Raw genomic sequence first — 18,204 nt, 5'->3', positions numbered from 1 at the left:
ATGTTATTTATACTAGACAATTAAAAATTGGTGGTAATTATACCTTTAATCATTATGTAATACTGCAACAAAACCTATTTTGTGCACTGCCACCAGAAACATTATGAAAAGAAAACTGTTACTCATTATTAGTACCACCAGCGTATACGCTGGCGGTACTCATGGTTTTAGTCCCGACCCGTCTCGTACAGCTCCGCTGGCTCCGCCGGCTCCGCCGGCTCCTGCGGCTCCGCAGTCGGGCGCCGGAAACAAGTCACTGTTACCGCTTCTCCTCCTAGACCGCCAGGACCTGTGTCCCCATCTCTTGGATTTAGGTCACATATAATCTCAACTTGAACACCCTGTTTTTTTATCTCTGTCGGTGCATTGGCCTGGGCGTGACACTTGTTGAAACGCACCCTTGTCAAAATTTTTGAAAATTCAAGGCTAAATATCTCCCAAACCAAAGGAATTATGGGAAAAATTACTACAGAAGTCTGACCGAAACTCATATGTGGAGATTCCAAATATGCCCTTGGATTTGACTTTTGACCTTTTTTTCAAGGTCAAACAAGCCAAAATTTTCTAAAAAATGGGAATTTTCTGCAAAAAAATATTTGTTTGTGCTATTTTTTGGAAACTACACAGATCTAAGCTCTCCTGTTACAGTGAGGGGTTACAATTGGGGACTCCTTTCATCTTTGGGAGTTTGGGGTCAATCGGTGCATTTTCACGGGAGAAGCAGCCATTAGATCCCGAAACTGAAAACTTGTTTTTATTCTGGAATGGTAAATGCCAGAAACCTTTTGTTCATCGCATTTTGTAGAACTTGTCAAGTGCAATACTGGAGGTGGTGTCCATTTTTTTGTTTTCGATATGGTTTAGGCATTGCGCTATATCAAAAATTACAACATTGCAATATTCAGTGGGGAAAATGATAAATATTCCAAAATTAGCAGAGATATGCCCATAGTTACTATTGAACTTGAGTAAGAAGTCATATACTGGTAATCTAACTGTGACCTTGAAATTGACCTTTGACCTACATTTCATGATGAACTGCACTTTGAAGTTTTCTGATCTTTATATCTCCAAAACTGGCAAAGATAAGCCCATAGTTACTATTGAACTTGAATAGGAAGTTATATACTGTTAATCTAACTGTGACCTTTAAATTGACATTTGACCTACTTTTCACCATGAACTGAACTTTGCAAATTTTCCAGCCCTTATATCTCCAAAACTGGCAGAGATACACCCATAGTTACTGTTAAACATGAATAGGAAGTCATATACTGGCATTCTTATTGTGACCTTGAAATTGACCTTTGACCTACTTTTCAACATGAACTGAACTTTGCAAATTTTCTATCCCTTATATCTCGAAAACTGGCAGAGATAGGTCCAAAGTTACTATTGAACTTGAATAGAAAGTCATAAACTGGCAATCTTACTGTGACCTTGAAATTGACCTTTGACCTACTATTTATGTTGAACTGCACTTTGCATGTTTCCTGGCCTTCATATCTCCAACATTGGTAAAGAAATGCCCATAGCTACTATTGAACCTTTATAGGAAGTCATATACTGTGGCCTTGAAATTGACCTTTGACCTACCTTTTTACCACAAACTGAACTCTGCATATTTTCGTGCCCTTCATATCTTCAAAACTAGCAGAGATCTGCTCAGTGTTGTCCCTAGGTTTTCTCTTTTGTCAGCATACCGGTATATGCAATACTGATAATGCATTTCAAGGAAAACCAATAGGCCTATTGTCTAGAAAATCACAGGAGTGATCAGTGTTAGGAAAATATAGGTCAATTTGAACATCTCCTTGATTGGACCATTTTAACTGTTATGTTTTTTTGATTTTTTTTTTTTTTTTTTTTTTTGTGCATATTTTGAGAACTCTTGTTTATTGCATTTTATAGAGCTTGTCAAGCACAAGACTGGTGGTGGTGTCCAATTTTTTTTTATTATTTTTTTTGGGGGGTGTCCTTACGAATGTGCTTACTCCAGCTGGTGGTACAATATCCAGAGGCGGTATCGCCTCTCTGATCCTCTAGTTTTTTTTTAACTTACAAGAATCATTCTTAGGATTGATATACAGTTCAAATTAGAAAACCTGCTGTATTGAATTATCATTTTTTTATTGACTTTTTTTGTGAAATTCTCGTGGGCCTGAAGCCTTATGCTTGTTACACATTTTACTAACATTGGTATTATCTGTTGTGCATAATTACAATTTGATGTTGAATTTGCAGTTAAGCTTAATGTATTTTTGCATCAGAATTAACAGTAGCCTATTTTTTGCATTATTTTCTGCTTTTTGTCTGTACATTTGACAGCTTTGCTACCTTTTTATCAATTTACTAGGGCAAAAATGATATTGTCAATTTAGAGACAGCATCCTTAAAGTTGAATAGGAAATAATGTATTGGAAATCCAAATGTGATCTTGCATGTCGCCTTTGACCTCCTGATGCACTTTTCAAACTTTATACCCCTTTCATTTCCTATACTAAAAGAGATTAACCCATAATGACTAGAATACAAATAAGAAGTCATATATATTAAATCAGAATTAAAAAAGCAGCAATTTTACCAAGATTGATCTCAAAAGCCTAGCTATCATTTGATCTTTTGTTTCTTCAAGAATTACTATCAGTTTACTATCAGTCTTGGTAAAATGAGAAAATTAGTGAAATATAAGGGAACATTTGTCTCTTTGCTAAATAAGTTTCCAAATTGCCAAAAAACATTTTAGATTAACTAAGGCTTTCATCATATTTACAAAGTATTTGTGTCATTTATGCTTCTTGTGTAGTGAGCGAAACAATATTGTAGCAGACAACATACAAGGGTTCCTTTTATTGCAATGACTATGGATGCATTTGCATTTGCAGCACCGTTAACACCATAAGTGGAAAACCATTTTACTTTTTAGTTTGAAACTTACAGAACTGATGAATATTTATAATGCGCAGGTCAAGTTCGAAAATCAGCATGATCGGGCCATTTTTAGGGAAGTTATGCTGTTTTTTCACTATTTTCAACATATATGCAATACAGATAACGCGATAAGTTAAGAACTGTTTTACCTTTAGGCTTTAAACTTATAGAACTGATGAATATTCATAATGCGCAGGTCAAGTTCGAAAATTGGCTTGATTGGAGAAAATTGGCTTTTACAAAAATTATGCTGTTTTTTCCTTTATTCAGCATATATGCAACACTGATGACGCATTTTAAGGAAAACAAATCAGCCTTTTGCCTTTCAACTCACAGGAGTGATCAGTCTGACCAGTATACAGATCAAGTTTGAAAATGAGCTTAATCAGTTGAGTTTTGATGAAGTTATTAGCCTTTTTGTATATAAGTGGTTTTTCTTCAGATTTAATTCTTAGGCATGTTAACAGTCTCATTATGGAACTAATTAGATGTGTAAAAGTGTTGTTTTGACATTTTCTGCTTCTTAACAATATTGTTAGTTGATTATATAAAAATGACGGTAAACCTGTTATCGTGCATTGTGTAATAAAGTATCAAAAGTGGAAAGGAACTCATCATTGTAGTTCGTCAGATTCAATCATTCACTATGTTCAGAATCTCCGAATGGAGCAAATTGGACATTTGAAATTGTTCTATTGATATTTTTCCTATGTCAACAATTTTCCTAGTTGATCATTTAAAAATGACAATAAATTGATTATTTTGTTTAATGTAAAAAAGGTGTTGAAAATGGAAAGAAAATCATTTCAGTACAGTTATCTCTTGTTTACATTTTGGCATTTTTAAAGTGTGACTCTGAACTTCCATGGCCTTGATGACCTTCCCATATCACATTTTCTGAATATCCATGATACTTTTATTTTTTTATAAAAAAATTTATGGTCATTATGCTATTAAGTATTATGTTATATTGCATGAAAATTGAAGAAAACCCTATTTTGGACACTGCTGCCAGGATAGCGATTAAGGGAAAACCATGTTACTTATGATACTCAAATTTACTGAAAAGTTTCATAAGACTGAAGTGCAGCTTGTGTTGGAAAACCAGTGTGTTTGTTTCTGTTTTGGAAGCAATGCAGTTCTATAGAGTGCTATATGGTGCAATAAATGTATATGGATAGCGGGCAGTATGTTAATTCAGGTTATAAAGTAATTTGCTTAATTAATTTTTCGAGTTATTTTAGGGTTATAAAGTAATTTGCTTAATTAATTTTCAAGTGGCCATTAAATGAGATTACATAAAACAAACGTTGAGATTTCATTGTAAAGTCCCACAGGTTTAGCTCTCTTGATTGTGTCACATAATTAGGAATCGATGATTATTATGCAGGTAAATGTTATTTAATATTGAAAATAATTTTACAAAAGAAAAATTTTGTGTAACGTTTACATTAATGCTAAAGATGAATAACAGTGCAGTATTATTCTCAAACTCAATAGGGTTATTCAAATCATGTTAGTAATTATACAGCTTAAAAGTTTGAATAGCAGCTTTATTGGAATTTTTGTTATGTTTTATTTTACAATTTCTTATATATATATTATTGTTATTATTATTTTTTTATTGAGTTTAAGCAATTTTTTTGTGAAATTTTCACTTATTCTCATTCGGGCATTTCCAAAGTGTCTTGAACTCTTATCAGCCTGAAGCCTTAGGGACCATTTCCAGACCCTATCACGCGCTAAATTGCAATTAATGTAAGTGGCTTAGCTGTCTGTCACCTCTACTGAAACTAGCATGCCAGAATCCTAAGCCGCTTAAGCTGAAGGCAATTTAGTGAGAAACCCCTTGGAGTTGGATTGATCCTCGTAGATTGATGTAGGTATGGGAATTCAGTCTAATGCTTGTTACACATTTTACTTTCATCCTGATCCACTGTTGTGCAGAATTAAAATTTGATGTTGGCTGTAGTTAAGCATAATACATAAGTGCATCAGAATTAACAGCATCCTATTTTCTGCATTTTTATTTTTTGTTTTTTGTCTGTACATTTGACAGCTTTGGTGCCTTGTGTGATAAAACAAATATATTTCTGTGAGTTGTTTACACAGCTTAAACTCAAGTTGGATGATTCATATCATGGTAGTGCAACTAGACTGAATGGCAGCTTTAGTGGAATATTTTTGTAATTTTTTCTTTTTTAATTTTTCATTTTTCAAACTGGCATTTTCAAGATGTGACTTATCACTCCCATCCACCAGGAGCCCTGTACTGTTACTTTGTAACATTTTCTGTATTTTTTTTAACAAGAATGATTCTTAGGATTGACATACAGCCCAAATTAGAAGAACAGCTCTATTAAATTATATATATATATATATATATATATATATATATATATTAGTTTAAGCAATTTTTTTTGTGAAATTTTCACTTTATCTCATTCTGGCATTTCCAAAGTATGAACTTTAACTCTTATCAGCCTGAAGCCTTAGGGACCATTTCCAGACCCTATTACACTAACTGTGGATCGATCTGTCTCCAAGGGAATTCTCGCTTAATTGCAATCAAATTGCTAAGTGGCTTAGCTGTCTGTCACGCCTACTGAAACTGGCATGGCAGAATCCTAAGCCGCTTAAGCTGAAAGCAATTTAGTGAGAAACCCCTTGGAGTTGGATTGATCCTGTTGGATTGATCTAGGTATGGGAATTCAGTCTAATGCTTGTTACACATTTTACTTTCATCCTAATCCACTGTTTTTGCAGAATTAGAATTCGATGTTGGCTATGCAGTTACAGAAAGCATAATGCATCAGTTCATCAGAATTGACAGTATCCTATTTTCTGCATTTTTATTTTCTGGTTTTTGTCTGTACGTTTGACAGCTTTGCTGCCTTGTTAATGCAATCACACATAACAGATATGTCACATAACACATTCTTAACTCTTCTTCAGGTCATCTTGTCAAATGCAAACTATCTCTATTTTGACCACCCCCAAATTCAAGATCCAGAAGAGCGTGGTCTTTACTGGGCTTCGCGGTCTATATCCTTGGAGCATGTGTTCAAGTATAGGCCTCTTTGCGGAGGGTACCAGGAAAAGTGTAAGCTAGTGGATCAGTCTGAGAACATTTTGGGTAAGTTCACTGAAAACAGATGCTTTAATGCAAAAAGCTAAGAATTGTGTATAAATGTATTAGTTCAAACATATTGGGAAAGTGTAAAGAGATGAAGAAACCTGAGAATCATATACAAGATTCTTTAGAAAACAGAACTGGTTTGCTGTGTGGATTGTATGTTTACTATAACCACAGCAACAGTTTAATCATTGCACAAAGGACGCAAAAAAGATGCTGTTAGTGGGCTTTAAAGAGAAGCCCTGCCGAGTTAAATCAATCCAGCTGAAAGGATGGGTTTTTGGGAATGCATTCTAAGATGTTGAAGATTCCATGACTGATAAGATACAGTTTTATAATTAATTGTTGATTCTGAATTGGAAGTTGTTAGTAGTTGTAGTAATATGAAATGTTACAAAAGTAAATGTAGACTTGATAGATAAAAAGACATCAAAAGGAAAATAAATTGTACTAATTTTTTGCAAAGTGTACAGATTAAATAGAAATGTTGCTTTCAGCTTGTATGAAAGTGACCCTGTTATCTCTATCTTTGTTTATTAAAGGAATACAAAGTCAATTATGGACAGAAACTATACGTAGTGCAGATCAGTTTTACTATATGCTGTTTCCACGGTTACTGGCAGTGGCTGAGAGGTCATGGCATCAGGCTCCCTGGGAGACAGATGACACAAAGGCTGACCTCATGCAAGAAGATTGGGAGAAGTTTGCGAGCACCCTCGGACTCAAGGAATTATCTGAACTTGATTCTTTGGGCATTTGGTATCGTTTGCCTTTACCAGGAGCTGTGTAAGTACATTTTGTTCCATTTTCACCAACAGCACATTCTTGTTCAGACTGACTGTCTCCTTTTGGAGCAGGTTGCTCAGTTAATGTTTGGTGTCTGATAGCACATATTCACTTTCTTTAGAAGAATAAAATCCATAACAAAAGTGGAAAACAGGTTAAACTATTGTCATCAAACATATTGATGAATATTAATAAAATGCAAGTCAAGTTTAAAAGTCACCTTCATCTGACCACAGGTACGTTGCATTTTCCATTTTTTTCAGCAAACTGTACTATATTGTAATTGTACAACCAGCGTGGCGCTAGGTCACATTTAATTTCAACTTGAGCCATGTGAATTTTGGGCTTAGTCGGTGCTCGGATCTAGGTGTGGTGCTTGTCACAATGCACCCTTGTCTAAAATTTGCAAAATTTAATTCTAAATTTCTCCCAAACCAAAGGAATTATGGGAAAAATTTCTATAGATGGCTGACTGACAGTCATATGTGGAGATTTCATATATGAATTTGACCTTTGACATTTATTTCAAGGTCAAATGGGGCAAAATTGTCTAAAAATTGGAATTTTCTGCAAAAAAAAAAAAAAAAAAAAAATAGTTTGTGCCAATTTTCAGGAACTACACAGATGAAAACTCTCATATTATATTGAAAGGTTACAATTAGGGACTCCTTTCATCTTCAAGAGTTTGGGGTAAATTGAAGTATTTTTACGGGAGAAACTGAAAAAACTCTAATTCTGCAACCATAGATGCTAAAGACCTCTTGTTTTTGCATTTTTAAGAGCCTGTCAAGTGCAATACTAGAAGTGATCTCAAATTTTTTTGTTTTCCATATGGTTTAGGAGTTGCGCTATATCAAATATTACAATGTTACAATATTCAGTGGTGAAAATAAAAATGTGGAATACTCCAAAACTTGCAGAGATATGCCCATGGAACTTGTTAAGCCTACTTTTCATCATGAACTGAACTTTGCAAAGTTTCTGTCCCTTATATCTCCAAACTCCAAAACTGGCAGAGATATGCCCATAGTTACTATTGATGTTGAATAGGAGCTCATGTATTGAAGGTCTTCCTGTGACCTTGAAATTTATCTTTGACCTACTTTTCACCGTGAACTGCACCTGGCATATTTCCAGGCTCTTATATTTTCTTGGATGGGAAGTCCTATATTTACCATCTTATTGCAACCTTGGATTTGACTTATCACTTTTCCCCACAGTTTTGTTGCAAATTGTAATTTTCTACACCCCCCCCCCAAAAAAAATAAATAAATAAATAAATGGATAAAAATAAAAATGAAATAAAAATAAAATAGAATTAGTATTGCATATAAACAACATCCAGGCTAGAAGTCACATCTAATACAATGTTGAAATAACACCATGATTAGCAGTCCTCTAAATATCAGATATAATACAAGATCATGACTAGCAGTCATGTAACATTGAATACATTGTAAAAACAACATAGTGATTAGCAATCATCTTACTTAATATCATGTCTACTACAATCTTAAAATGATATCATGACTAGTAGTCTTAATATTTCAGACCTTAAAGACATTAAAATCCTGTTACTAAAAGTTTATATAAAGTGTGCGTAGTGCCATTATCTCAGGATTACAAATAGCCATGATAAAAAACATCTCACCTTTTTTGCGTTATTGTGCAAAATGAAAGAAAGGCCACATCTTTGAAAGTCAGAATAGTGAAAATTGTTCTGAATACTAGGACAGTCCTTTAGAATTAAATTTTTGAATTAAAAAGGGAATACAATGAATTAAATCATTGGATTAAAAAGGAAATAAATCACTGAATTAAAAAAAAACAAACAAATTGTTGAATCCCAGTGCTTGGGATAAGATGGTTAATGGTTTTTGTGTAAGAGAAAATTGCCCTTTTTGAGGAAACTTTGTTTTGGAGGGGAAATTACTTATAGTTTAGATTTATAAAATAGCATGTTTTTAATGCAGTACTTTGCACTTCAGTTTCAGCAAAGATGGCACCTTATCAGCCAACTGTGAGATCCCTGGATTTGATATCATGTACAGTGTGGACTTTGGGCAAACATGGAAGGTATTTCATTCAGGAATGGTGTTTCATAAAGACAGTGGTCATATTGACAGCAATGATAACAGAGAAGTATGGCTGGCTATAAGGTGAGAAATACTCAGATTTAAGTAAATTCAGCTTCTTAAACATTGCACCCCACTGTGTCTCAGTGTGGTTGACATTAGATGCCAACCTGCCTGGCATATGTTTTGACCCCCTGAGTCAGACTAGGTGGTGATGTTCTCACCTCCCTGGGGAGAAAGCAGCCCAGCTACTGTACCCTGCGATATCAAGAACCTCTAAAATAGTAAATGAAATTAAAGGATTCTACTCACGTAAATATCAATTTCTCGAATTTGGAAGATTCAGCACTCAATCCTTTAATTTGCTTTGAGAATTTGTTTCTGAAGGGTGTTTCATCTGAAATATTAAGTAATTTAAAAGGTTTATAATTTTATAATTTGAAATGCAAGTTCTGCATCTGTATGCAATACTTTTTGCAAATTTGTAAGTTTTGTCAAACCCAAAAACATATATCAGAACAAGGTAAAAAAGCATTGTTTGCTAATAGTAGCATGTTAAAAAATCATAACTTTAATGTGTTCACTTTAATGTGTGCACTCTAGTATGTTTTAAATTATGCATGGAGATTTAACATGGTAAGGGATATAAGAAAGCACATGCAGATTTTTTAAAAGAATGTTGGGTATAGAAAGGAGCACTAGTGATAACTAATATAAGTTCATTGTACATAACTTAGTATATTATGAAACCGTGAGGAGATACCGCTTCTTTTAAGTATAAAGCTATGATTTTTTAATATTGATTTAAATCCGCTCCTCAAAAAATTGTATTATAACAGCGTGCTATAAAGATCTACTTAACAAAAAAATTTGATTAGGTAATTTGAGTACAGAATGAACTGGAGACAATTGGCTTGTCATTAATTTTTCATGAAAGTATGTCAGATAATTTGATACCGTCCTGGATAGAGTAAAGAGTGAAAGATAATTTTAGACAAACATTGACAGATGAAATATCCACAAGGAGTAAAGGGCTATTGTTCCAACATCTTGTTGATAATTTTACAGTGCAGTTCTATTTAAATAAGCCAATTTCACAGAAATATAAGGAATTTCTTGCCGAATTGAGTGTTTCATTACATAATCTAGCTGTAGAAACTGGAAGGTAAACAGACACAATAAAAATTAAGAACCTGTGAACTATGTATTTTAGATGACATCAAGGGTGAATTTCATTTTATTCTTTTAAGAACTTAAAATTTCAAAATGTCTTTGCTACAGAACGATTAGTCAGAAATACATCAAAATTTTTATTACACAAAACAAAGTGTTTTCAAACAAAGTAATTTATCACTTAACAATGTTTCACAATTAAACAACTTATGAAAGTACTTAAAATGTACATCGGAGCTAAGATTAGCATCAGTCTGATGAGTTTTTATCATTACCACTAGTAGTTGTATTGTTGTTGTTTTTATGACTTTATATTTTTATTGCATTTCATTCTGATGAGCTGTAGGGCGCAAGGGTTTAATAAATTGAATTGAATTTCATAAATAACATGGACCTCATATCGAAGGATCAAAAGTACCTTCAACTCATTCGAATGCAGTATTTTAAACTAGATGGGATAACCATAATTAAATGCTAGTTAAAGGATTGGATAGACGGGGAAATGGCTTCACACGGCTTCATGAAGATTGAGATCCCTCCGGTAAGAGATCTGAATGAGTATGAACTTTTAATCAGCAGTCAGAAAAGTAAACTTACAGGTAGAAAATGCAGCTCAGTTTGACAGCTAAACATGCTGCTTGGCTCTCTCCTCCGGTGGCAAGATAGTCGTAATTGGACCAAGTGACCAGGTAGCTCATTAACTCCCAAGCCTAGCAAAAAGGACGTCTTTTAAAGCCCAAAATTTACAAAATGAGCTTTTAATTTGTGTATTTGGATAAAGATATCGTTAGTTGGGCATGTGTTCTGAAGAATATGCTCCATTCAGGCCATTCAGACGATCTGTCGAGAAACCTTTAAGGTATAGGTCCCTGTGGGAATGCACCTGATCAGCTCATCTGCTCTTATGTAACTACCTGGCCCCTACCTGCCCCTTAAATGGTGGCTCAGGCAGGGATGTGTGCAGCTCAGCATCTAGGTGTGGAAGTGCCTTTACTGACAAATGCAAAGGGAATGTCTGGTGTTTTCATTGATCAGGTCAAAGTGGTCACAGTGTACAGCTTCTGTGTGAAAGAAAGCGTATTAACAATCCTTCATGAACAGTTTTTTCTGTCTCCTCACTTGGCACACAGCACTCTGAGGTTGAAGCAGGGGTAAAGTATCTGGTCTGGCATTGATAGATATTTTTGGTATGCTGATTTTCAATGCTTCAGCTGGGATAAGTCCTGTGGAGGAAGGTGAGACCATCAGCATCCAGTCAGGAGAAGGGGCGAGAAATATGCCAAGCATGTTGACAGTATGACATCTTTTGTAAAGCCTATATAGCATATTAAATTGTATAAGAACCAGTCTGCACTTTCATATTTATTTTCAATCTCTTAAAAACTGCCCGATTGTTAATTGGCCCAAAGGGTACATTTAATTGTCAGTTAAAAGAGTGAACCACTACTTCTTTATAAAATTGTTTTGGTAGCACTTGTGTGTTAAATGTTTAATCAGACTTGTTACTTATTTATGGTTTCAAAACCATCTGAATGTTTATTATTCAGGAGTCACACTCTGAAGAGGGCCAGTGATTTTGTGAGATTGAACTTTCACACCAATGAGGAACAGAAGCTCAAACTAATCACAGATGAAAATGACAAACCTCCCTTGAAACTTGCAGAACAGAGTAAATTTGTACCTGTCAGCAAATGAAAACCCTGCAACTAACAGTTCTAGGCTGTTAAGAATGCTTAGAGGGCAATTTATGGAAATATGGTGCAGTGTCTGAAGTTATTTGGAAGTTTGCAGCACTAAGTGATTTGCTAACCCACCTCATCTGAATCTTTCAATGTACAAATAAACTCTTATTACTTGGAAATGATATGCATCTAAAAAATTTCAAACACAATTCAGTGAAACTGTTTAATGTTTATTGGAAAAATAAAGAAAAGAAAAAATGACACCACATGTTATGGCTCAAAAGGTGTTGTCATTCTGAACAAATATGTTAATTCAAATTTTTTGGGCTTGAATATATAGTACAAATGTTTCTCTCATTTAAATTATGAATGATTGTATTTTGTATGAACAATAGAAAATATGAATGCCTTTTTATGTACAGACACAGATGTGTCTGTACATATAACCGTCTCCTCCATTTGTCGTTGCCATTGTCACCGCTGTCGCCGTGCACTTTCACTGATAACATGATGACTGGAAAACTGTTCAAAGTTTTGGCTTGAAACTTACAGAACTCATGAATATTCATAAAACGCAGGTCAAGTTCGAAAATCAGTATGACCGGGCCATTTTTTTTTAAAAGGTTATGATGTTTTTAAACTTTTTTAGCATATATGCAACACTGATAACACATTTCAAGAAAAACCACTCGGCCTATTGTCTTGAAATTCACAAGTGTGATCATTCTTACTAAAATACAGGTTGATTTTGTAAATCAGCTTGATCAGACCAATTTTTACAAAAGTTATGCTTTTTTTTTTTTGCTTTTTATCAGCATACATGCAGCACTGGTAAGATATTTCAGTGAAATCTTTCGTTCTATTGGCTTGAAATTCACAGGTGGTCAATCTTACTAAAATAAGGTCGAGTTCGAAAATCAGCTTGATCAGACCATTTTTACAAAAGTTATGCTTTTTTTGTATATAAGTGGTTTTTGATTATAAAAAATGATGGTATATTTGTTTTTGTGTATTGTGTAATAGAGTTAAAATGAAAAAAACTCATATCATTGCAATTTGTCAGATTCAATCATTCACTATATTTAGAATCTCAGAATGGATCAAATTGGACATTTAAAATGGTTCTATTGATATTTTTCCTATGAATACAATTTTCTTAGTTGATCATATAAAAATGACAGTCAATTAAATATTTTGTTTCATGTACAAAGGGTGTTGATAATGGAGATAAACACATTTCAGTACAGTTAGCTCTTGTTTACATTTTGGCATTTTTAAGGTGTGACTCTGAACTTCCATGGGCTTTTGCTAGTCACATTTTCTGAATGTCCATGATAGTTTTACTTTATTATTAAAAGTTGATGGTGATTATGCTGTTAAGCATTATGATATATTGCATCAAAATTGTAGAAAACCCTTTTTTGGGCACTGCCTCCATAGCGACCATTAAAGGAAAACCATGTCACTTACTCTTCTCACACTTACAGGAAAGAAACACAGGACTAAAATACAGCTGTAGTTGGAAAATCTGTCCTATTGGGTTTTTTTTTGAAGTTATAAAGTTTTTTTTGTGAAAATTAATTTTTTTGCATATTTGCATTTTCAAGATGTGACTTTGAACTTCCATGGGCTATGAAGACCTTTGCTAGTCACATTTTCTGAATATCCATGATACTTTTATTTTATTATTTAAGTTTGATGGTGATTATACTGTTAAGCATTATGATATATTGCATCAAAATTGAAGAAAACCCTATTTTGGGCACTGCCTCCATAGTTACCATTAAAGAAAAACCATGTCACTTTCTTTTCTTAAACTTTCTCATTCTGGCATTTTCAGGGTATGAACTCTTATCAGCCTGAAGCCTTGGGGACCATTTCCAGACCCTATCTTGCTAACTGTGGATTGCTTTATCTCCCAGGGGATTCTCGCTAAATTGCAATCAGTGTAAGTTGCTTAGATGTCTGTCACGCCTTCTGAAGCTGGCATGCTAGAATCCTTAACCGCTTAAGCTGAAACCCCTTGGAGGTGGATCGATCCTGTTAGATTGATCTAGGTATGGGAACCCAGTCTAATGCTTGTTACATATTTTACTTTCATCCTTATTAACTGCTGAGCAGAATTAAAATTTGATGTTGGCTATGCAGTTAAGCATAATGCATTTTTGCATCAGAGTTGACAGTATCCTAGTTTGTGCATTATTATTTTCTTCTTTTTGTCTGTACATTTGACAGCTTTGCTGCCTTGTTCATAAAAATTTGTGCATTTTAGAAAAAAAAAAACAATTATCTGGTACTAATGTATTTGGCAGAACAATACTGTGTAGTAAGTCCATGGTTTTATATTGCTACAGATTTTTAGAATGAGCAACTAAAATAGACATCACTTATAGTGTAGAACAGTTTCATTAGCTATGTTATTGTAATAGACTTGTGAAGATTCTTTTGTCTATAGCTATTTATATTTTTCTGATCTTACCAGCCAATACGACTTCATCAGGGAATGAGGTTGTGACAGGTGTTGTATACAAGTGTGAGTGTCAGGTATGTGGAGAGAAATTCATCAGAGAGACAGGGGCCCGTTTCCCGAAGCAGTTGTTATTTAACGATCGGTAGTTAGCCTCTCGCTAGTTATGAGTGCCGTTTCATGAAGCTCTTGCTAGTTCTCTCGCTCGTTATTGTGTTGTTGTTACCATGGATATTTAACTACTGGTCAGACCAGTCGCTAACTCTAGAGTTTCATGGTACGCATTCGTAATGAATGAATTAGAAAGGTTGATTAGTTACTGTTGTCTGTCGTTTGTCTTTGTGTGCAATATGGCTGCTGCCTTTCTTGCTATCTGTACTGCCAGATGGCAACATTTCATCAGAGGCAGAATCTATTAGAATATATGCACAGTGATGCAATTTATGAGAGGTTGCACCTGGCTGTGACAAAAAGAGTGGCAAAAAAGATGGTGGAGATCCTTTATGATGACCTCAAAGGAGACATTCTTACGCATTTCCAGCCACCAAAAATTGGAGAGTTATCTACACATTTGTGACACTTTTATGCAAGAATTCTGGTAGACTGTTTCAAGAGTACAGTGAGTAACGGCAGAACTGAGGACTGAACTTTATGACTGAATGAGTTAAAGACTGCTTTGTGAAACACCCCTCGAAAATTGCCAAGTTTTCTCATTAGCAGTTCAGTAGTTAGTTATTCAAACTAACGACTGCTTCATGAAACGGGCCCCTAGACAGGACATTCCTTAACAGAAAGAATCACGAAACATCAAAAATCCATCAAAAAGTGATAAAAAATCTGCCCTCAGCCAACACCAGGAACAGACAGGGCATTGTATAACATCAACAACTCTAGAAGACATAAAAATCTTGGAAAGAGAGCCATGGGACCTTCACCGGAAAGTTCTTGAAGCGATTAACAACCGCTTACATGGGGCCGAGCTGAATCGGAATGATGGGACTGAGCTACCCAACCTCTACCTACCACGCCTAAGGGAGGGGCAGGCAAGGGGGGATCTGACCAAATAGCGTACCAGAGGGGATGATAGGTTGTCACATCTGTCACAACCTCATTCCCTGATGAAGTTCGACTGCAAGCAGACAAATTATTGGCTGATAAGATCAAACAAATATAAGTAGCTATTGACAAAAGAATCTTCACAAGTCTAGACATCACTTGTGTTCATATATAAACATATCTGTCAAGGTTAAAACATACACACAAGGGTTAGATATCTGGAGGTCCACGATATTGGGTAACAACAGTGGGTTATCATCTATGAAGTCTGACAAAATATTTCTGTGTGTTTGATTACAATGAGAGTGCTTTCATGTGATAGGGGATGGATGTCTTATTTTAACAAACAATTTTGTGTTTCCAAACATTGCTGTGTATTTTACGCTTTTTAATTCTAAGCCGAAAATTACAGCCAAACAGTACTTAAATTTGGGATACAGACACACCAGTATGTTTTGCTGCTGTACATTATGGAAAAGAAAACTCTCAGAATAGTATTGCCATGTATTTTGGTCATCTCAGGGATCATTTACAGCAGACACACTACAGAAATACAAAAATTTGTCCTACATTGCAATTTTTGATGGGTGACGAAAATGGGTTATGGTGCATTACCAACATTTTTGTTTTCAACTTCACTACAAAGTATGATCTTCCATACATGTGAACTAAACAAACCGTTCAATTTCAGGATTTAAATACCTGGAATACATTCTGCTTTTCATAAAACACCAAGATGTAAGGAAATCCTGTCATCTGAGTGTGTTATGGTATGACAGCGAAACCACAGCTAGCCTGTAGTTTTGTTACCCATTTAGATTTGGCCCAATGACTAATGATATAGCGAAAATTTCCACTGATGACATAATGACCCGATCAAATAAATATTAAATGAGACTTACTAAATTAGCTATATCCAGTTCCCACTTTTTGGCATGTAATGCATGAGAGATGATTTCATATCATCATTGTTTAATTTAGGATCGCAGTGTGCTTTTCCAACTCTGAGAAGTCAAGTGTACTCTTCCCTGATTATTTAAATGTGTTTTATGTTACATTTACCAAATTCATGAATATAAAGCAAAATACCAAAAGTTTGCTCACAAGATCAGTGTCATGTTGAAATTTTGATGCCCTTGTCCCATTGTTGTTACCCATGCCAGTATCGTGGAAGTGTATATATATATATATATATATATATATATATATATATGTCAAAGGCCCGGACCAAATCTAGTCCCATGCATAAAAAGCCCAGACCCCATGTTTATTACGCCCTGGCTGGGCCTATCCTTTGGTGTCTTTGCTTTGTTCACAGTGTAATGGGCAAGTTAATTGACCAAGTTAATTGGCCAAGCTGCCAGTTTGTTTGTATGGCATGTGCAGGGGATGTTTTATATGAAGGCACATATTATGATACGGTACTTACAGGTGTAGCAAATGAGATACAGTTGTATTTCATTACCTGTGGTTTGTAAAATACATCTGAGGGTGATACTTTAAAGATATTTAATGTTTAAAGAAAAGACATGTAGATTGATTTAGTAACATTTACTAAAGAAATGTTAAATTAAAGGTGGGTTCATTTGCCACACCTGTAAGTATCATAATATGTGCCTTGATATAAGACATCCCCTGCACATGCCTTACAAACAAACTGGCAGCTTGGCCAATTAACTTGGTCAATTAACTTGCCCATTATGCTGTTAACAATGCAAAGACACCATAAAGAACGGGCCCAGCCAGGGCGTAATAAACATGGGGTCTGGGCTTTTTATGCATGGGAATAGATTTGATTCAGGCCTTTGACATATATATATATATATATATATATATATAAAGTGTATATCATTTATCATCATAAAAAATTTGTTCAGCATAGTAGGACATGCATGCCACAATTTCCAATAATCATGAGATTATTTCTGGCTTTAATTTTTAATCCAAATGTACTCTTGACCAAGTACACATTTTAAGGCTGGTTAGAAGCCTATCACAGCTGAGCTTTGTTTTTGTGAAGTTTAAACTGGTATAATTAATATTTCATGTACATAAATATAATTGTATGTATTGGGTCATCTGTATCATTACTTAATAAAGTCTTTTCTGCCAAGTTATGAACCATACCTACTATGTCTTGTGGGATTTTCTTGAATGTGTCAAGTAGTCTTTTTGTGTGTTGACATTTAGGGACTGTATAGTACTAACTTTAGGTCAAACTATCTCAGAGGGGCTTCTCGCTAAATTGTAATCGACTTAAATGGCTTAGATGTCTGTCACGCCCACTGAAGCTGATAGGGGGTAATTAACTATCGTCTAGCAGCTTTAGTAGGCGTGTCAGACGTCTAAGCTCCTTAAGCTGATAGAATGTAGCGAGTAACCCGTTAGAGATGGACTGATCCTGTTAGATAACCCCTATCAGCTTCAGGTGTGACAGACAACTAAATCGCCCAAGTTAATTGCAATTAACCGAGTATCCCCTTGGAGATAGTTTGATCCAAAGTTAGTATGATAGTCCCTGGGAATGGTCTCTATACTTATTACTCATTAGCCCTGGGGGGCAAACTTTCCCACCCTGAGAACTACCTCCCTTGCCCTGGCTTACTCCACTGCAGAATATTGCGCCCCTGTGTGGTGCAGGAGTAGCCATACAAAGACAATTGATGCAGCCCTAAACAACAGCATGAGGCTTATCATAGGATGTCTGAGATCAACACCAAAACCATATCTCCCGGTGCTAAACGGCATACTTCCCCCAGATATCAGACGGGATCAGCGCTGTCTCCAACTGGCCAACAGAGCACATGAGCCAGAACATCTATTGTTCCAGTGACTCCGTCAAGATGAGGAATTTACCAGGCTTTCCTCAAGGGCTCCACTGATTCCATACTTACGAAA

General features: G+C 35.2%; 1 protein-coding gene across 3 annotated transcripts in view; it reads left to right on the top strand.

The window, feature by feature from the left end:
- Positions 1-18,204, top strand: part of LOC106171732 (uncharacterized) — a 38,299-nt gene that overhangs the window by 17,927 nt on the left and 2,168 nt on the right. Inside the window, exons 8-12 of one of the 3 annotated variants that reach the window (XR_001239348.2) lie at positions 5,887-6,067; positions 6,610-6,853; positions 8,842-9,012; positions 11,649-11,934; positions 13,624-13,731. Coding sequence is in view for 2 of the 3 variants with exons in the window: in XM_013552186.2 (XP_013407640.2) it covers positions 5,887-6,067; positions 6,610-6,853; positions 8,842-9,012; positions 11,649-11,796 (744 nt within the window). In the remaining variant the exon portion in view is untranslated. Of the gene's footprint in view, positions 1-5,886; positions 6,068-6,609; positions 6,854-8,841; positions 9,013-11,648; positions 15,729-18,204 lie in introns of those variants that run through there. The other 2 variants (XM_013552186.2, XM_086996219.1) reach the window with 2 other exon arrangements.

The sequence above is a fragment of the Lingula anatina genome, chromosome 9 (genome assembly GCF_051362555.1).
Source record: "Lingula anatina isolate TDL-2025a chromosome 9, LinAna3.0, whole genome shotgun sequence".
In the NCBI taxonomy this organism is placed as follows: domain Eukaryota; kingdom Metazoa; phylum Brachiopoda; class Lingulata; order Lingulida; family Lingulidae; genus Lingula; species Lingula anatina.
The sequence above is the reverse complement of the archived record's forward strand: the minus strand, read 5'-3'. Positions and strand labels throughout refer to the sequence as shown.